This window comes from Mauremys reevesii, linkage group 6, assembly GCF_016161935.1.
Source record: "Mauremys reevesii isolate NIE-2019 linkage group 6, ASM1616193v1, whole genome shotgun sequence".
Classification (NCBI taxonomy): domain Eukaryota; kingdom Metazoa; phylum Chordata; order Testudines; family Geoemydidae; genus Mauremys; species Mauremys reevesii.
In genome coordinates, this window is record NC_052628.1 from 75594311 (window position 1) to 75615799 (window position 21489).

Below are 21489 nucleotides of genomic sequence, written 5' to 3' on the forward strand. Positions count from 1 at the left end.
CAGTCTCTGGTAAAGGAAAATACTGAAGAGAGGGGGAATCTTCCTAGTGTCAGAGCCCTCTGATGAAGACCGCTTACTCCACATCCCTCCAAAACAAACTATCAGCCTTATAAATATTTCTCATCTCATGGTTTTTCTTTGAAATACCATCCAACAGAGCATCCTCTGACAGGCTGACAGTGCTGAGCGTTTCTCTAGAGTCACAGATTTTTGCATTCAAAAGGTCAGTGGTGTTATATGTACCTTGCTAAAAGTGAAGTTCTCATAGTAATTGCTGGTTTACAGAGGTCTCACTTTAATAAAATATAGGACTATGGAAAAATAAGTACTTAATGTCATGAATAGTATAATTTAGTTCCTAGAATTCATTCTCTTTTTAGAAGAACAAAACATAGGATGACTTTAGCTTGTAAAGTAGGGTGACCAGATAGCAAGTATGAAAAATTAGGACGGGGGTGGGGGGATAATAGGAGCCCATATTAAAAAAAAAAACAAAAAAAAACCCAAATATGGGGACTGTCCCTATAAAATCAGGACATCTGGTCTCCCTATTGTAAAGCATAGCTGCATAACATAGTTTTGATTCCAGTATTTAAAGCTATTTAGCATCACAGCTGGAATAAATTTAGTCTTTTTTTTTTTTTTAAGATGCATTTTGTCTGCTGAAATTTCAGGGCTGGCATTTGTCATATTCCTCATGGTCATTGTGATGTGACAAGCTAGGCTTACACCAAGGAGAGGGTCTGGCACAAAGAATGGAACTTCTTTCTTCTCCTTTTCCCACTGATGCTATTAATACTGAACAGAAATGGCTTGTATGTGGCCCAAACAGTATCCATTTGAGACAGCAGTCTGTCAGAAGCCTAGAATGTGTGCAGGAGTAAGACTGGGTCTAAGAGCAAGAAATGAAGCTGACTTGTGCCTGCTGCTTTCTAAAACACATCATGTAGGATTGCATTATTGTTTGACTTCTGTTTTCAGTTCACAATTTTAAATCAAGTACCTTTCCCCTATCAGCTGAATTTTTACTTGGAAAATGAATGAGAAGCCTAACTCCAGGTGTGGGTGAAAAATCCTTTTGAGGACCACGGCCAAGCTGCTGCCAGCCAAAGGAAAGAATGAGATTAATTTAACAAAAGGAATAAAGCCACTCATTCTTTATTAGTTGTACAGTACTTAGCATTTATTTTTTACTTTACTGGATCTGTTGCGATAGCACAATAGAGCCTTTGTCATGTTGTCATTAGCTCTGTTAAGTGTAGCTAGTGCCATAGACGTTTACTACCCTTAACGCCCCTTCAGAAGCAAAAAATTGAGTTTGTTGCTATTGTTCAATAACTTTTGTTTTAATAGACAGCAATTTTGAATTTACATCAGTCCAAACAGTGATTCAGTATGAAAAGATCGCTCATTCCTAGAGAAAGAGGAACCAGAGCTGGTCAATAGGATCCTTCTGACTGCCAAGTCTTTGGTCCAGAGAGGAAGGTGGGAATGTGACATTAGTAGCACTCACCTTACCATCTTGCTGTCTGGAGAAGAACAAGGCACCGTAATGCTGCTTTGGCACATGTAGAACACTGATTCATGAATATGGGGTGTGGGATATAAAGCCGCCACCTCCTCCAAAGATCTGTTCCACTCTTGTATGTTAGGCACAAAACAGAATAATATATCTGCATGATAGGAACCTACCTTCTTGGTACCATTGTGGGAATACTGTATCCCAGCTACATCATTAATTGTGCTGTCTCTTTTGTGCTAAAGTATTAAAGGTAGACTGCACAGCAAAAATGATTGTCAAGTGAGAGTTTATCATGCTTCTCTGTGAAGGGTAAAGTGACACTGATGGACAAAGTTGGTATTTGATTATAGAAAAGTTAGGCAATGATGGCTGTTTGTAGTTCTAATACTCCTAGAGGGCTGATGACTAAATGGAATATTAGCTACTTGTATCACTGGAATTAGTGTCAAAAGGAAACTCTATTATTACAACTCCAAATACATGTGAGCTGAGACAGCATAAAGTATGGGTGATGGGTTTGTTTTTTGCTAGAGCTTTGTATTTAAATAGCTCTATCTTGGCTGACAGAACACCTGCATCAGCTTGATCCATCAGAAATATAAAACATTACCTCCTCATTATACACACACACTACCATTTTTCAATTCCTCTGCAGGGTGGGAAACAAGGTTCTGGAATTACCCTCTGTCATGTTCTGGAAATCCTTATTTTAAAATGGCAAACAAGTTACTTATCTCTAGCTTGCCAGCAGCATTTAATAGGTTTTAGCTGTAGAAGCATTCAGTACCAAATGAGTCTTCCCACATAACTACATATCCCTTATATTGCATAATGTGAGAGCCAAAATCTAAGAGTCAGTGAATGAATTGATGATTTAAAAATATAAAAATAAAAGGGATGGTTAAAAGCAGAAAATAATATTCAGAATCAAAATTCAGTGTGGTCATAATAGCATGTAGTGTTACATTTTATAAAGAGCCTTAGTCTCAATGCTACAATGAGAGAATTGATATACTCCGCAAAATTTACCTGTCAAGCTGAAAATTCAGCATTTCTAGAGTAAGGCTAATTGTTATGCAAGACATGTTCAGGCTTCCTAGGAAATGTCTAATGATCTACTAATTCATTATGTATGCAAAGCCCCCTTACAAAATTAATTAATAGGGCCAAATTTAGCTTGGGGTAACTAAAGAGTAACTAACTAGTTACACCAGTGTAACTTTAGTGCAGAATTTGGGGCTAATTTGCTCCTTCCAAATGAAAAGGAAGTACCCCTGTAACTGAGTTCTTTTTTGGGAACTGCTTTATGAAATATTTTTGACTCGGAAGATTATTGCAATCTGTAAGATGTTTCACACATTTTGCATTTTTCTTATTAGAAAAATATTTTCTATCAGGTTTTTACTACCAAACAACAAATGGAAGAGAGTGCTTTTTAAGGGGTTATGTTGTTAAATAGAATGCCCATTTGCAGAACTCGCTTTAAAAATATTTTTAATAATCCAAGATTAGTATAAGATGCCCTTCAAATAAAACTAAAGTAGTACAATTTCCTTCTTGTAATGCCAACTTCTTTGAGTCAGTAAAATAAAATATTCAGCATTGGTTCCTATCCAGATAATACTGTAGAAATAAAGAAAGCACTCAAATTTTTTTTGCATTGTTAATTATCATAGTTTTAATATTTTTAAACAATTAAAAAAAAAGAAGGGTTTGCATCACTGACAAGGCAGGTATTAACATGAGTTTGTAGAATTCCATACAGTATCTGCTAAATAAACATGTTTGGCAGCTTAGCAAATATCATATGATTGCAGCATCCATGATTTTAATTAACAGTGATTTCTTCCTCTGTAAAGAGTTTGTAAACCGGAATAGCACTGTACCAGGTTTTGGATGGAATCAGAGCCCATGGGTTTAAGAAAGTATATTTAGTGCATGACTCCAGTACAGAACTGCCAAAATCAAACGATTGTCTCCTTTGAGTTCCTTTTGACTGAATGAAGGCCCAGCAATGACTGCTGGTTAGAAGGAACACTGACAGATTTTGGAATTAGGAGTATCACCCTCTGATTGGTCCGACGCCATTCGTTGTATAATCTACAGTGGTACCTAAATGACACCTGGTGGAAGATCAAGAGAGAATAGATTATAAATTTAAAAATGCTTGGTGTCCTAGAATGAAATAAATTAGAAACAAAGAATAAACACCCCTGGGGGAAATTAGAAGTCAGCCTGGGAGTCTGTGGAAAAAATTTAAATAAAAAGGGGGGGTTGCTAAAGTTTGAGAACCACTGTTCTATCTGTAATGAATTGTACTGAATGCTACTATGTTATTTTCAGCTCCCCTGTGCTACCAATCCCCATTAGCTGCTGTCCACTCATTCCCATGTATTACCAGCCTAATGGTTGGATAAAAACAGTAGCGAGATGACAATCTCAGGCTAGAGACCACTGTTGCACAGACTGCATCACAGGTTTTCAGCAGCAGGGAAGTGGAGTTACTCAGGACAAAAACTGGGCCAGAGTCCATTCCTATCTCCCCACAGCTGGAAGCACTCACAATCTTACAAACTAGCTATCTCCCCTATCTGGGAACAAGCCACTTTCATAACTGTTAAAATTATTGGCAGCAACTTGGAAACAAATGAATCTGACATATAGCTTAATGCTGACAGTTGAGACACTGATAGTAACTTCATTGTGAAGATCTGCAAGTAGTTCAGAGGTAGGCACATATATAAATAATGACTGAGGCTTATGCTCTCCTGCTTCTAATCCCCCCCACCATTTTTCTTCCAATTAATGTGTCAGACTCAAGACTCCACAGAAGATACAGAAGTTGAGCGCCATGTTGCAGAACTACCAGTTCTCACCATGGCAGCATGAGTGTTTCAATTTAGGGAGCTGTGTTTTTGTTTGGTTTTTTTTAAGTTGCTCAGGATCTCCAGAAAAGCTGGTGATTGCTTATGACTTTTACTTGCGCTAAAAAGGGCCATCTTTGTTTTCAGTGGAATTGAAGCCAGACTGCCCTCAGGTAAGATGGCCAACGTTTCCCTTCATATTTTGCAAGAGGAAGTGGGGTTGCCATTGTAAAGCTAGGTATTTTGAATGAGTTTGAAGCCAGATTAATGTCAGTGCAGATGACCACTCTTATTCACTAGGTGTGGCTTAGGCCTGAGACAGTGAGGGGGAACATGGTACAAAGAATGTGGGGGTGGAGGAAGGCTATGGGGATGAGGAATATATGGGAGCCGGGCAGCAGACTGGAAGTAGCGGGAGACTAGAGAGGAAGGCACATGCAGAGGACTGAGTGGCTGCCAGGAAGCAGGTGAGTGACAGCAAAAAAAAATGGAGATAGAAAATGGCAGTAACTCACCCCAGGGATAAGAAGAGAGTAAGTGGAGGTCCCCTCTGAGAAGGGAGGGGAAAGGCCCACATTTTTGTGTCTATCCATTTTCAGCCAGAAATTAACAAACTGGGAATGGGGCTTCTAAACATTATCTAAAGACCCACTAAAGTTTCAACTGGATGCAGAACATTTCACCTCCTGTCTTACATACATGTTTAGCAATAACTGTGTGTTAAAAGCTACTGTATTCCATCCCTCACGTGGATGCATTAGCAGTAGTGAGAGAAGTGATTGCAGCGTAGATACTGACAGCTGAATGCAGTTTTTGCACACACAATTACCATTGCCTTCAGTGCTAAATGCATATAAGGTATCAGACCCTTTATTTGTGAAGTGTATTGGTAATACATGTCAATAATATAGTACTCTTGAGCTGTGGGTGGGAACTGCCTGTGCACTGATGACAGAAACCTTGTCATTTGTCATTGATTTTTTTATGCAACTGCACCACTTCTGTAGGTCTGCTATCCAGGAGATATGGAGTGAAATGAAGACACTATATCTGGAGATGACACACAGAGTCTGGAGAGAGGGAGGGACAATAGGAAGGTACTGCTGTTTATTTACACAGAGCTTGCAATACACTCAGTCTATGGCTGCGTAACTGTCAAAGGAAGCTACTCATGTCCTTACTCTAGGAGCTGCAAATAAGCATCCAGGACAGATTGCCAGGAGGATTTGGGGAACATAAATGATAGCTCTTTTATTTCAAGTGATGCAAATGTCTCCCTCAAAGCTATCTCAGTATAAAATCCTAGTGGAGCCAAGGTATACACAGCATTTATCTCAGTATAGCTAGTCAAGGTCAACCCTATATGCCCCAGCTGTGGTTTACCTCAGCTAGCTACTATGTCTGTCTTCTCTCCACTAGGATTTTACACGGAGTTAGTTATCTAGTGTAAAAACACAGCTTTTTGCAGTGGAGACATAGCCTATTATTTCCATTTTCACTGAACACATGAACACGTATGAGGTCTCTAAATGGACGAGTGTGCTAACAGCAGGAGAAAGCACATTGGAATGAGGTAAAGAACTTTCTTTGAAATGAATGGGCATAAATTCTGGACAGAAAACACAAGAACAACTCTAGATATTCTGGATTTTAACTCTAGTTCTCTGCAGCATCAAGCAAGTCCTTTCTGGAATAGCTGCATTGTTAATCCAGGCTGGAACTGTTTTAAGACATTTTCACAAGATATCCTAGTTAAGCTTGACAGCTTGTTTAAGATGGGTTCTTGCCTTAGGGCAGTTTCCAAGTGATGTTAGCTAGTGAATTTCAGTAACAGTGAGGGCTGCTCACCATTGCATTTCTCAGAGAAGCCATTTTATTAGACACGAAACTCCTGAGGTGCTACATAAAATGTATGTTTTTTTACATCAGTCACTGGCATAATAAGCGTCTTTGGACTTGGAGAGCAAGAGTTGGGGAAATCCATCTTCAAAGCTCACTTAGGTACTTCGTGAACTCATTCAGATATGCATTTGTTTTTAATATTTTTAAACAGCAATTACATAGTTTTGCAAACTAGAGGATTAAAATAATGCTCTGATATACACCCTATCCAATCCCACAGAAGTCAGAGGCACTACTCAGTGTGCAAGTCAAGCCAAGAATTTAGGGTCAAATTCTGCTTTAAATAGAAAGCTTGCAGATCTTCCTACTCAAGCAGACAACCATTTTTTGTGTATAGGAGACGGATATATTGTCTAAATTCAGAAGAAAAGCAATAGTCTTTCTGGGACACTTTGGCTGTTAAATTTGCAAGGAAGCTATTTTACCTTATCCCTAAGAACCTCTCTACCAAAGAAGTGTCTCCTGTTGGCAGCCCATTAAGCTCTTGGTTCACTGAGGTGTAGTGGTGTGTAAATAACCCATATGCCAGTTTTGGATTATAGAGAAAATTAAACTGATTTGTTGGAAGTAAAATGAAATTTTGTTTACTTTTTCCAGAACCTTAAGGAGCATCACTGTGCTGCACATATACTTTATCCTGAAGTGATAAGAATATTCCTTCCCTGGCTCTCTAACAGCAGTGCAGATTCTCCTATGTTCCTATCTTTCAGATTAGAATGGATCTGCTGATGGCACTTTTTATTCTGGCACCACAAAGATTTGCTATATAGAGGTGCATAGAGCTCTGTAGCAAGAGTAAAGATAATCGGGCCAAGATTTTTCAAAAGTTATGTGATTTTTTTTTTTTTTGTGTTCCCAACTTCACGCACTTGGGATGGGCTTGATTTTCGGAAGTTGAGTGGCCAATACCCTCTAAAAGTCAAGCCCTTTTAAGGTGCTTTAGTTAGGCAGCCAAAATCATAGCTGCTTTGAAAGTCTTGGCCTTTCCAGAGGAACTTACTCTCTTGCTGATAAAGTATTCTAAAATGCTTTGCATACAGACAGTGCCTTTCAGCTAAGCATGTCAAGCCATCTTACAAAAGTATTTAAGTCTTACAACCTGTCTGTACAGAAACATTACAGCCATATTGTAGATGGGGAAAACTGATGCACACAGCACCTAAGTGATCTGTTCAAACTCATTCTGTGTAGCAGTGCTTCAATGAGATCCCAGTCCTGGCTACTTGGTTTCGTTCTTCTAACCACTCAATTCACTTCCTCCAAAATGGGAGTTGTGACGTTGCACTCTATATGATTTTATGAAAATATGCTAATGAGTGAATATAATGCAACTGGAATATGCTTCATGCAAAAGGTCTCTTGTAAGGTATCATTACAAAGCTTATAATCTACTGAGTGTGATCATCCTATTTGTATGAATGTATCATTCTTGTATCTGAAAGTAGGAATATAAAATTTAACTCTGAGGTCCTACTGTAGTTATGCAAAGTGTGGGCCATTAATGGTGGCTTGGAATCTTGATGGCTCCTATTAACCAGGACAATTGATTGTAGATGGCTCTGTTTACTTGTAAGTCTTCTTGTATGTGTGTGTGCTGGCAAGTTGGCAATGAAGTCTTAGTGACAGGTGATCATGTCACCTCAACTGGAATCTATCTTTAACCTGGTGGTTTTCCATTGAGAAGAGGAGGGGGGGACCTAGAGAGGGACAAAGGATTCCTGGCTTGTGCATAAGGGGCTGGAACAGAACCAAGGGGGGTGCAGTCATGAGAAATCCCCTAGCTAGCACCTGAGCTGCACCGGGGAAAGGATTGGGCCCAGACTAGAAGGAGGCTAGTCTGTCAAGCTTATCAGAACAACTGAGGGTGAGATTTACTTGCATTCAATTTTTACGGTATTAGGCTTAGACTTGTGTGGGTTTTGTTTTATTTTGTTTGGTAATTTACTTTGTGCTGTCTGTTATTACTTGGAACCACTTAAATCTTACTTTTTTGTATTTAATAAAATCACTTTACTTATTTATTAACCCAGAGTATGTATTAATACATGAGGGGGAAGGAGGAGGCAAACAGCTGTGCATCTCTCTCTATCAGTGTTATAGAGGGCGAACAATTTGAGTTTACCCTGTATAAGCTTTATACAGGGTAAAATAGATTTATTTGGGGTTTGGACCCCATTGGGAGCTGGGTATTGGAGTGCTGGAGACAGGAGCACTTCTTAGGCTGTTTTCAGTTAAGCCTGCAGCTTGTGGGGGACGTGGTTCAGACTTGGATCTGTGTTTGCAGCAGGCAAGTGGGTCTGGCTCAAACAAGGCAAGGTACTGGAGTCCCAAGCTGGCAGTCCCAAGAGGGTTTTTGTGATCTAACTTGTCACAGGTGTGGTTGCTGTTCTGCAAGGTGAGATACTTTGCCTCCCTTGCACATCTACCTCCTGCTGCCTTGAGTAATATAGTGAACTGGATATAGATTTCTTCCCTCCTGTTCTCCCCCTCCCCGGTTGAAAAACCACAACTAGGGGGGGCACTGTGCAAAGAAGATGGTGTATTTGAGTTAAATTGATTGAGCTACATATTGATATCAGGCTCATCACCATAATAGCTAAGCACTTACCAAATTTTTGAAAGACACACACTTCTCATTCCATACTTCTAAAGGAAAGAAACCCTTTTTTAAAACGAATAAGTGATTTTTAAATGTTGCTGTTGTTAAGAATGGCCCTACCCAAGTAGTTTTTAGTAGTTGCAGTAGTTATTTAATGGGCACCCACAGGAGTCCATGCACCAAGAATAATGAAATCTAATTATTTAGCCAAACTATTTTTGCATAGTTCCAAACCGTACTAATAATTCTGAAATTAAGAAACAAATCAGGCCCCAGTTGGGCTTTCAGGGTGACTTGGATGTATAGTACAGAAGTATCTTAGTGATCATCTGAAATCTACAAGCTCTGTAAGGTAGCCTGAGGGGTAGCATCAAATACAAAAACACTCTGCTGCCTAACTTCTAGTGTGCTTCCAACCTAGTATGTTTACAAACTGAAGAATTAAGCCACACTTGCCACAGGGAAATGTTAGCTGTTTCCTTTGGTGAGTTGCTGCAAAGTACAGCACCAAGGGCAGAAGGGAGAAATTGCAGACATTTTGGACAAAATTTCTGAGCTGCATGTGGTTTTTTTTTGTGAGAACTCCCAAATTGGCCTGCAATCATGCCTACTTAGGGTGACCAGATGTCCCGATTTTATAGGGACAGTCCTGATTTTTGGGTCTGTCTTATATAGGCTCCTATTACCCCCCCCCCCCCATGTCCCGATTTTTCACATTTCCTGTCTGGTCACCCTATGCGTATTGGCAACACTGCTGCCAACACCACAAATGGAATGAATGAAGCAGGTCAGTCCTTGCTCAGAGCTATTGCTTGCTTCAGGTTGCCTACAGCCTCAGTGATGCAACCTGGTGTTGGCTTAGGGCTTGTTGGCTGCACTGGAATTTTTTTAGCACAAGTGTGGGTGCACTGCGCACGGGATGACTATATTGGTTCAGCCACCTTCCAGCACAGCCAAACCCTTGCATTCTGCTCCCATTTGGAGGGGTATCACAAGAGCTCAAAATGGGGCTATTTTTTATATAAATGAACGCTTAGATTCTGAAGCACCATCCTGCAGCAAGGTGTGGATTCTGTGGCAAAGTCCACGGCATAATACAGGGGGCCTCAAGAAGCAGGGATGTGAAAAATATTCTACTAAGGTTACATTTTTACACAAACTCAGCACTTTGAAAAGTGTCAGAAGTCAAATTAGAAGACCATTCTTGTGCCACGGCCATGTGGCAGCCATTTTAAGGCTGCCAGGATCCCTCTTAAATCTCCCTTTTCTCCTCCCCTTAGCGTCAGACAGTTCACTCCTGCAACATCTGTCTTGAACTCTTCTCCCCTCGAGCTTGCTCATTCCCTCCTGCCATCTCCTGTGGTGTGCTGAGTCAGTTATTACCAAATAAAGGCAAAGTACCTTTAAGGAAGAGTTCTGTATAGTTTAATTGGGATGAAACCTATAGGTCCTCTACAGACATTACTCTAAAAAACTCCTATAAAAAGGTAATAGAATGACACATACCCTACCACATGATAGTTAGATAAACAGTACTTACTAGTGTCCAAAAGAGGTAAATAGTGAAGAGTGCGACAGTGAGTGCAATGAGGCCAACAGCTTCTAACCTACTACTAAAGTGCAGATGGTCCACTGCTCCCCGCAGACACAACCAGCCAGAGATGGTCGCCAGGGGAGTTATAAACAAGAAGCACACCATGTCTCCAAACAGAGTCCGTTTCTCATGCTGCGGACCTGGGTTTCTTAGCCACTGCAGAAGGGAATTGAAACAAAAGAAGTGTCAGTAAAATCTTGTTAGAATGGTATAGAAACATGGCTGTGGTAGCAACAGTTTTTATGGCATCTAGTTACCACATCTTGGAGAGGTAGATTTTACTTCAGCAATAGAAGAACCCTTTCCATCACTGTAATGTATACTCTACAGTGCTAGACCAGTGCAGTATTTCTAATGTAGATATACCCTTAATGTCCTAGGGTGGGTCTATACTAGAAAATTAGATAGACCTAGCTATGTTGCTCAAGGGTGTGAAAAAGCCACACCCTGGAGCCACAGTTAAACTGACCTAAATCCCCACATAGACAGCGCTAAATCATCAGAAGAATTCTAGCTAATGCCGCTTGGGAAGATGGCACATCTATACCAATGGGAGAACCTCTCCTGTTGGTGTAGGTAGTGTCTACGCTGAAGCACAACACCTGTGCTGCTGTAGCATTTCAAAAGTAGACAAGCCCCTAATCTCAAGGTCACTTAAGCATTAAAATGTTGAGATGTCTTTTGTATAAAAGATATTACAAAATAAGAGCCTATAACTACATTAAAACAGTTCCAGATTGTTTTGGTTGCTTCTAGAAATGATTGATTATAATTGTCACCTTGTTCAAATTTCCATGGATCCCTGTAATGAGAAACTATAAGGAGAATGCAAGGAACTAAAGGGAACAGGAGTGGGGATTCTCCTTTTAAAAGGTGCCTATCGAAAGATTTTTGAAAGTGTTTGTTTAAAAGGTGACCTACACCGAGAGTTGCTGAGCATCTGCAACTCCTATCGGTCTCAGTGGCACTGCTGATGTTCACACCCTCACCTCTCCAAATAAGGGCCTAAAATGGTAAAATCTTTTTATTTCAGCACCGTGGTCTAATGGTATGTCCACACTGCAGCTAGATACCTGTGGATGCCAGCTGACTCAGGCTTGAGAGGCTCAGATTAATTGTGATGCAGATGTTTGGGTTTGGGCTGCAGCCTGAGCTCTGGGACCTTCCTACCTCACAGGGTTCTAGAGCCTGGGTTCCAGCCTGAATCTGTCTACACTGAAATTAAACAGTCCCTTAGCCCAAGCTCCACGACCCTGAGTCAGCTGGCACAGGTCACTCATGGGTTTTTAATTGCAGTATAGATATACCCTTAGTGTCTGCAATTAACCATGCTGTGAGGGGCTTCAGGTTAGGCCCTCCCTGCCCTAAGATGTAGCTGGCCAACTCACTATGTGATGATGGTTTTGGCATGCACCATACTGGGACATTCCATCAGAGCAGGATGTGGCTGGCTGTGGTGCTGGCATTTGGAGAGGAGGCCTATTCTGAAGGAGGGGGGTGGCAGGGGCGCACGCACACACTTTACAGTGTTTTCTCTGTGCAGTGTAATTTTTGTAAGGTATAAAAGACCTACACTTGAATTAACAATTGTATTTTATGTAAGTCAATTAACGAGTGAGATCAGCTACTGTACATGGCCTTGTAGGGAGTCTCACCATACCAACCCCTCGATAAACTTATCAAGCACAGTCTTGAAGTCAGTTAGGGGTTTTGCCTCCATATGTCAATGACACCCAGCTTTATGGCTCCATCTTGTTTGACCCAGCTGGTCCAGACTGACTGAATAACAAAGATTGACTGAAACTGGGTATTGGATGAGGAGAATATGGAAAGGGCAATTATTAATTTAGCAAAAACATTCCAGGGACTGTTATAAGCAGGTCTTATAGCATAAATGCTTTATATTTCAGAAGTTAGTTTTCAAATATGAACCCAAAATTGCAAATGTGTAATCCACTGTATTGGTGGCATGAATTCAGTCACTGCGTGTTTCCTCCCAATGTAGCACACCATTGTTCCTAAATATGCTTCTATTTAGAATCTAGTTTTCAGTCTTTTGTTTTAGAAACATGCACGGTCAAACTACTTTACAGCTGAAAAAAAAAATCAAGCCAGCAAATTTTCATGAAACTGAAAGTCTCAATGGTTTCTACAGTAAATTAAGGATGGTAGATATCGCCACCCTTGAAAAGGGAAAGATTCCACAGAAATGGTCATGTTTTAACCAAAATATTTGTTTAGTTCAAAGAAATATTCACACTTATCTATAGATCTCAAAGTGGACATGTATTATCATCCCAAATTTACAGATGGGAAAACTAGGGGCTTGTCTACATTGGCACTTTACAGGGCTGCAACTTTCTCACTCGGGTGTGAAAAAACACCCCACTGAGCACAGCAAGTTTCAGTGCTGTAGAGCGCTAGTGTAGACAGTGCATCAGCACTGGGAGCCGCACCCCTCATGGAGATGGTTTTTTCAGAGCGCTGGGAGAGCTCTCTCCCAGCACTCTGCCATGAATGCAGCAATGCTTTAACGTTGGCAGTGTAGACTAGTCCTAAGTCACAGAGAGACTAAATGACTTGCCTAAACCAACAGAATGAGTCAATGCAAACTCAGGAATAGAACACCCAACCCAAACTCTGCCTGATGTGCAATCCAACATTAGATCACAACTGCTACAAGAAATGAAAATCTTTATAACAATTATAACAATTGTGTCTGGAAATTGACTTTAGAGTGTGCTGTGGTCATAAGAAAAAAGTTTTTTCTCAGTGGCAATGTCACAGATTTAATGTAGGATAGCATTTCCTCAAACTCAGGGTCCGCAAGGGTACTCCAGGTGGGTCTGTCGGCCCTGCTGATCAACTCATCTCCCTTCCTTCCTTCCTCCCTCCCAGCACCTCCTGCACGCTGCTGAACAGCTGTTCCCCAGCATGCAGAAGGCACGGGGAGGGAGGGGGAGGGGGCAGGGGTGGACTGGGGGCAGGAAGAGGTGGGGTGAGAAAGGGGCCTTGGGCTGGATGGGGGGGGGGGGTTAGGGGCTGCAAAAAAAATTAAATCAAGATGGGGGGCCTTGGGTTGCTAAAAAGTTTGAGAACTGCTGATCTAGAATATGAGAATCAAACTTTTTTCCCCCTTCTTGTACATCATGTACTGGTAACAAAAGTTCAGCAGGGCAAAGGACTGCCTGAATGATACATAAACACAGAATTATAAAACAATTAGATGGATATGATAGGACCAAACTGGATGGCTTCCATAAAGGAAAACATTCACCTCTAATTCTAGTAGAATTATTGGAGTTTGTCAGAAAAATAATAAAGAAGCAGCTCATATGATACTGACTTTCAAAAAGCCTTTGTCCAAGTCCTTCCCAAGAGGTTATTAAGGAAACTAGGTAGTCATGGGGGGAGAGGTAAAGAACTTTCATAGAACTAGCCTAGAAACAAAACATAAATCAGGAATAAATGATCAGTTTTTAGCCAGGCAAAAGATTAAGAGTAAGATGCCCCAACTTCAGTACTAGAACTTGTGTTGTTTAATATAGTGATTATCTGAAAACAGTGAAGTGGCAAAATCTGCAAATGACACAGAATAATGTAGGTTTGTAAAGACTATGTGGAGCTTTAGATGGTCCTAAGGAGGCCACGTGAATGAGTAGCATGATAGCACATGCAAATGCAATGTTGACAGGTGCAAAGCAGTGCAGACTAGAAGGAATCATTTGAAATATTTGTACACATTACTGGGTTCCAAAGTAACTGAAATCACTCAGGAAAAAAAAGACCAGGAGTCAATGTAGACAATTCAATGAAAACTTCTGCTCAGGGTGCAACGACAAATTAGAGAAGCAAACAAATAGGCTATATAAAGAATGAGTTAGAAAATAATACTGAAAATATCACAGTGCAGTTTAATAAATCAAGTCTTCATTGGAATACAGTTCTGAGTTCTGGTCACCCTATCTCAAAAAAGATATAGTTGAAATAGAAGAGGTCCAGAGCCATGCAATAAAAATGATCATTGGCATGGGGAGAGGTCCACATGAAAAGAGACTCAGAATGCTGGAATTGTGTAAAAAGGAAAAAAAAGTCAGAGGGGATAAGATAGAAATACAGAAAATAATGAATGTTAGAGAGAAAGTCAATTGGGTGCTCTCATTTACCTATTCTTATACAAGAACCAGGGGATAGCCAAGCAAAATACATAAATTAAAAAAATAAAGAGGAATTTTTTTTCATACAACACAATTAACTTATGAAACTTCAGTGCCACAAAATATATTTGAGTCAAACAGCCTAGTAGGATTCAGAAAAAAATATAATATTTACATGGAAAATGAAAACATCCTCTATTATAGTAAAGAAGATTATACCGTATATACTCGTTCATTAGCCCATTTATAAACCAACCCCCCAAGACGGATAGGCAAAAATAGCAAAAACTGTACAACCCTTTCATAAGCCAACCCTATATTTCAGGGGTTGGAAAACTTTAGCTCCTGGCCTGCCAGGGTAAGCCACTCGTGGGTCAGGACGTTTTGTTTACCTGGAGCGTCTGCAGGCACAGAGCCCCTCAGCTCCCAGTGGCCACGGTTTGCTGTTCCCAGCCAATGGGAGCTGCAGGAATTGGTGCCACTTCCCACAGCTCCCATTGGCTGGGAATGGCAAACTGTGGCCACTGGGAGCTGAGGGGCTCTGTGCCTGCAGACGCTCCAGGTAAACAAAACGTCCTGACCCACCAGTGGCTTACCCTGACAGACCAGGAGCCAACGTTTTCCAACGCCTGCTATATTTTAAAAGTTGGCGTCACAAGAAACACTCAAAAGTTTTGCTAGAATTATTTTAATATAATCTAATGAAAAACCTGTTATAATAATAACTGAACAATTACAGTCAATATTTAAAATCAGTAAATGGATATTTAAAACAAGTAACTTAGAACAATATCAGACTTTAAAAAGTCTTAAAATCCTTCAAAGTCTGAATCACTCTCTGATTCACCAAACAGTTCATTAAACTGTACTTCAGTCACAGCTGCACCTGCATTGTCATCATGGACGTCGGCAGTGTCGTCTTCAGACTCATATTCCTTCTCATCCTCAGCCTCTGTTGTGTCATCATCAAATATGGCATCATTTGCTGACCTGTCGAGTGCATTGCTGATACAGCATTTCCAAAATGATTTTTCTATCATTTCCGAGGGAATGGACACCCAGGCATTCTTGACCCACTGGGCGACCAGATTGATTTCGAGCTTCATAAGATTCCCGCCTTTTGTCAACTTTGCCATACCTTAGCACATCCATTCAGACCACATTTTGCAAAGCCTGTATTTAAAGGATTTGTTCAGGCAGACATCAAGCGGTTGTAGAACTGAAATTAAGCCTCCAGGTATTACAGCCAAAGTAGTTTTCATATTTTTGGCCACATTTTTCACTTCATCTGTCTTGTGTGCCCTGAACATGTCCCAGACGAGCATAGCCTGTTTCTTGAAAAGTGCTCCTGATCTCTTATTCTACATTTTTTCCAGCCATTCAATAATCCCACTTTCATCCATCCATCCGTCCCTTTTCGTGTGCATGTACGATGACACCAGCAGGAAATTTCATGATTTTTGGGCAAGGTTTTTCTTTTAAAAATAAAAACAGGAGGAAGCTCTGATTCATGTGCCAAACACGATAAAACCACCATAAAATGGATTTTTTCTTGGCCAGCCATTTTAATTAAAACTGCTTTTTCACCAACACCAGTTACCATTCTGTTGCTCGGAGATCAAATGTCATCAGTGTTTCGTCCATATTTCCTATTTGTGACAGCTCAAATGCATATTCCTTTTGATGTTTTATAATAAACCTTCGGAAAGATTCGATTTTTTCTTCCAGATCTCTCAGCAGTTTTTGCGTTATCTTTGTTCGCTGATGAAGACCGAGACAATGATGGTTCATGAAGCAAGTACACCAACCCGCTGATGTGACAAACACTGACGGCTTTTCTGACTTGTATTTGTCGTCTTTCGACATTTGCAGAGCACGCAGACAAATTCCAGTTCTAGTGACAATGTACCCATTTTGTCCACATTCAACAACCCAATTATCGAGATCTTTCTCCAGCTCAGGAAATGAAGCGGACCTCGTTGGACATTTTTTTCTTGCTTCTTGGCATGTCTTGTAGTGTTGTTTTATTTTTTTGCCATTCTCTTACTTGCTTCTCATTGATAGAGAATTCACAAGCAGCGGCGCAATTATTGTTTGCTTCTGCATATTCAACAACTTTAAGTTTCAACGCTGCATGATAAGCAGACCGTTTTCTTTTGATTTCACCATTGTTCATTTTAAATACTAGTATGAAAATAGATTATTGTTATAGATTTTGTAGGACTTTATATAGGAATGTCATCTGCTTTATCACTGTCAAATTATTTTTGTTCTTTGTTTATTTCAAAGCAGCACTGTAGATTGGCATGTCTGTGGCGATAATAGGCTATTTAAATTTTATTAGAGATTCCATCAGTTCTGTGCGTTATTTTCATATTGGCTCGAGACTTACGAGGTCCATTTGTAGACATGCATGAAGAGATCAAATTACACAGTAGCGGACTGACACCAGTGCTATAGTACTATCGTTCACTGTATTTGTCTGATTGGCTTGTAAGGTGTAGCATTTTGTGAACTGCATGGGTCAAATGTCATGTAGATCTGCAGCACTGCTCTTTTAGTACTCATTTCAAGCCAATCTAGTCCACTAAACAAAGCCTTTGCAACTTTAAAAGGCTGCAGTATTGAGATCAATAAATGGGATGGCAAACTTTGGCTCCTGGCCCATTAGGGTAAGCCACTGGCGGGTCGGGAAGTTTTGTTTACCTGGAGCGTCCGCAGGCATGGAGCTCCTCAGCTCCCTGTGGCCACAGTTCACCGTTTCTAGCCACTTCCCACAGCTCCCATTGGCTGGGAATGGCAAACCATGGCCACAGTGAGCTGAGGGGCTCCATGCCTGCAGTTGCTCCAGGTAAACAAAATGACAATGTATTAGATATTCAATTCAATTATTCCATAGAGTTTAAAATCATAAAATTTTGGTGTAGTCCCATTTATAAGCCGATCCCCACTCTTTGATGCTTCACTTTTTTACCAAAAATATTCAGCTTATGAATGAGTATATATGGTATTTTTTCTTTTTTTAGAAGGGATCTAAAGCCTCATACTTTAGATCATATGCCAACCATTAACTGACAAGGTTTAGGAAGACATCTCGCTATGGGAAGGTTATTTAATAATGGCCTACTTCAGGATTTCTTGTACCTTCCTATAAAACATCTGGTACTGGCCAGTCTCAGAGACAGGATACCGGATTAGACGGACTATCACTCTATTACGCTATTGCAGCACCTATAGTCTTATGCCCCCAGTTACACATGTAAAAGCTCTTACGCAGCACAGGTGTAAGTGACTGGCATGTAGTAATCAATTCTGCTGATGCACAAGAAGGACCAGAATCCAACCCACTCCCTCTTATCTCCACAGTGCGAACAGGAGCAAACATTTATATACCATCAGTAGGCACACTGACTGACGGAACAGCCAGGGATCTGCTGTGTAAGAATGTGCCATTTTTCCATAGTTACTTTTCAAAGCAGAGTTGAATTTTAAGCTGTCATCTACCTTAGATAGATTAAACTGAACTCTTGGTCTTCTTCAAAGCTGTTCAATTAACATAGACTTGACTGGCTTCATGTGACTCCACATATTTCAAGTAATTTAAAGATCCAAATACAAACTCCAGCACTGACGAATCTGTGGATTTGTGACACGCCTGGAAGACTTTGTCTACAAGCCAATTAATGGATTACAATGAGACAAATCTTTGACCAGCATAATTTTGCTCCAAAACCATCCTTGGTATTTAAAAGGAAAACTTCACACATGCACAGCTAACAATTTGAAATTTCCAGAGATCCCCTTTCAACATAAATATACTGAGAAATGATTTGACCTCATCAAATAATTTGAAACTTCAGACTCCTGAGATGAACAAATGAGCAAAGTTTCCTCTTAATTGGTTTACTTCATCATTGTGACAGGTTGGATCACAGAAACTCTCTTGGGAGCTGTCACCCGATGTGCCAAGACTACTTCTACCCCTGCCTTCCCTTCCAGCTCAGGGTCCCAGCACCCTGTCTTGCTGAGCCAGACACTCCCGTCTGTTACAACAAAGACCCAAGGTCTGAATTACTTGCCCCAAAGCTGCAGGTTTACCTGAAAACAGCTCACAGAAGTGTGCTTGTCTTTAACACACAGATGCCCAACTCCCAATGGGGTCTAAACCCAAACAAATCCGTTTTACCCTGTATAAATGCTTATGCAAAATTATCAATTGTTCACCCTCTATAACACTGATAGGGAGATATGCACAGCTGTTTGCTCCCCAAGTATTAATACATATTCTGAGTTAAATAACTTCCCAGATATAGACTGGAGGACAAGTGCTAGTAATAATAATAGGGCTTAGATTTTTCTGGATGTGATAGCTGATGGATTCCTTCACCAAGTAGTTGAAGAACCAACAAGCGGGGATGCCATTTTAGATTTGGTTTTGGTGAGTAGTGAGGACCTCATAGAAGAAATGGTTGTAGGGGACAACCTTGGTTCGAGTGATCATGAGCTAATTCAGTTCATACTAGATGGAAGGATAAACAAAAATAGATCCGGGACTAGGGTTTTTTATTTAAAAAGGGCTAACTTTAAAGAATTAAGGAAACTAGTTAGGGGAGTGGATTGGACTGAAGAACTTGTGGATCTAAAGGCAGAGGAGGCCTGGAATTACTTCAAGTCAAAGTTGCAGAAACTATCAGAAGCCTGCATCCGAAGAAAGGAGAAAAAATCATAGGCAGGAGTTGTAGACCAAGATGGATGAGCAAGCATCTCAGAGAGGTGAGATTTCCCCCCCTGAAAATTGTATATTGGTAAACATTTGATTAGTATTGCTTATAGACTGAAAAGTTTACCATTTATAATAGCCTTCCTAAATTACAAGATACTTTTTAGTTACACTTTAATGTTTTTCTTTAATATAGCTTATCTTCAATATGCTTGCATGTGTTGTGCGAAGAAGTGATTTGATTCAAAAACTTATTTTACAATATAAGGGCCAAATTCAATTCTGTCATAAGTCTTCTAAAGTCACTGGAGTTGCATTCTCTAGCTTTATGGCTGAATATGGCCCTGAATATCAGACTGTAAAACTTTTGGAAAGAATTTTACAAAGTGTTACTCGTGAAAATGGCTAACTTCACATTTAGTCACCTTCGCTTGCATTCCTTCATATTTCTTTACACCTATTTTTTTGTATGGGAAGAAGAATCTAGACACATTGTGTGCAGTCTCAGAAAAGGAGTGAGCCTTCCCCCAGCATTGGCCTGCTAAACCCAGGGTTGTGAGTTTAATCCTTGAGGAGGCCATTTAGGGATCTGGGGCAAAAATCTGTCTGGGGATTGGTCCTGCTTTGAGCAGGGGGTTGGACTAGATGATCTCCTGAGGTCCTTTTCAACCCTGATATTCTATGATTCTAAAAAGCAGAAAGCCTACAAGGAGTGGAAGATGGGCAGGATTTGCAAGGAAAGCTACCTTATTGAGGTCAGAACATGTAGGGATGAAGTGAGAAAGGCTAAAAGCCATGTAGAGTTGGACCTTGCAAAGGGAATGAAAACCCATAGTAAAAGGTTCTATAGCCATATAAATAAGAAAAAAAACAAAAAAGTGGGACCGCTAAACACTGAGGATGGAATGGAGATTAAAGATAATCTAGGCATGGCCCAATATCTAAATAAATACTTTGCCTCAGTCTTTAATAAGGCTAATGAGGAGCTTAGGGATAATGGAAGGATGACAAATGGGAATGAGGATATGAAGGTAAACATTACCACATCCGAGGTAGAAGCCAAACTCGCAGATAGTTAAGGTCTCTTTTACCTGTAAGGGTTAACAAGCTCAGTGAACCTGGCAAACACCTGACCAGAGGACCAATCAGGGGACAAGATACTTTCAAACCTCAGTGGAGGGAAGCCTTTGTTTGGGTTCTTTGTTTTGGGGGGTGTTCTCTCTTTGGATCTAAGAGGGGCCAGACATATATCCAGGCTCTCCAAGCTTCCTGAAATATTCTCTTCTATTTAGTATAGTGAGTATTAGAAAGGCGAATTAGTCTTTTGATTAATTTCTGTATTTGCAAATGTGTGTTTGCTGAAACAATATTTTACCTCTTTGCTGTATTTGTACTGATGCTAGCTCTCTAGTTTCATAAGCTGTACCCTGTAAACTTCCATCTGGATTTTACAGAGCTAAATTTTACCTTTTCTTTTTTTTTCTCTAATTAAAAGCTTTTCTTTTTAAGAACCTGTTTGATTTTTCCCTTGTTTGAGACCCCAGGGGATTAGTCTGACTCACCAGGGATAGGTGGGGGGAAGAGAGGAGGGGGGAAGGTGAATCCCTCTGTTTTAGATTCAAGGAGTTTGAATCAAAGAAGTTTTCCCTGACGACCAAGGGAGGGAAAGTCTGGGAGGGGGAATGGTTTATTTCCCTTTGTGTTAAGATCCCAGGAGTTTGGATCTGTGTTCCCCAGGGAAAGGTTTGGGGGAACAGAGAGTGTGCCAAAACACTATATTTTTGGCTGGTGGCAGTGTTACCAGATCTAAGTTAGAATTTAAGCTTAGAAGGATCCATGCAGGTCCCCAACTTTTGGACGCTAAAGTTCAAAGTGGGGAACAAACCTATGACAGAGGAGCTTAGGGATAATGGAAGGATGACAAATGGGAATGAGGATATGAAGGTAGATATTACCACATCCGAGGTAGAAGCCAAACTCGAACAGCTTAATGGGACAAAATCAGAGGGCCCAGATAATCTTCATCCAAGAATATTAAAGGAACTGGCACATGAAATTGCAAGCCCATTGGCAAGAATTTTTAATGAATCAGTAAACTCAGGGGTTGTACCGTACGACTGGAGAATTGCTA

At 40.4% G+C, this 21489-nt stretch overlaps 1 protein-coding gene and 1 long non-coding RNA gene across 2 annotated transcripts in view; one reads left to right on the forward strand and one right to left on the reverse strand.

The window, feature by feature from the left end:
• LOC120408030 lies at window positions 1-6967 on the forward strand. The gene is made up of 4 exons (XR_005600375.1): window positions 1-223; window positions 4534-4559; window positions 5394-5483; window positions 6886-6967. It is a non-coding gene; the product is annotated as an uncharacterized LOC120408030 (long non-coding RNA).
• Window positions 3210-21489, reverse strand: part of MARCHF3 (membrane associated ring-CH-type finger 3) — a 126205-nt gene continuing 107925 nt past the window's right edge. Inside the window, exons 5-6 of the mRNA XM_039544514.1 lie at window positions 10428-10637; window positions 3210-3645 (exon numbers count right to left, since the gene is read on the reverse strand). Of these exons, the coding sequence (XP_039400448.1) occupies window positions 3487-3645; window positions 10428-10637 (369 nt within the window). The 3' untranslated portion in view covers window positions 3210-3486. The remainder of the gene's footprint in view (window positions 3646-10427; window positions 10638-21489) is intronic.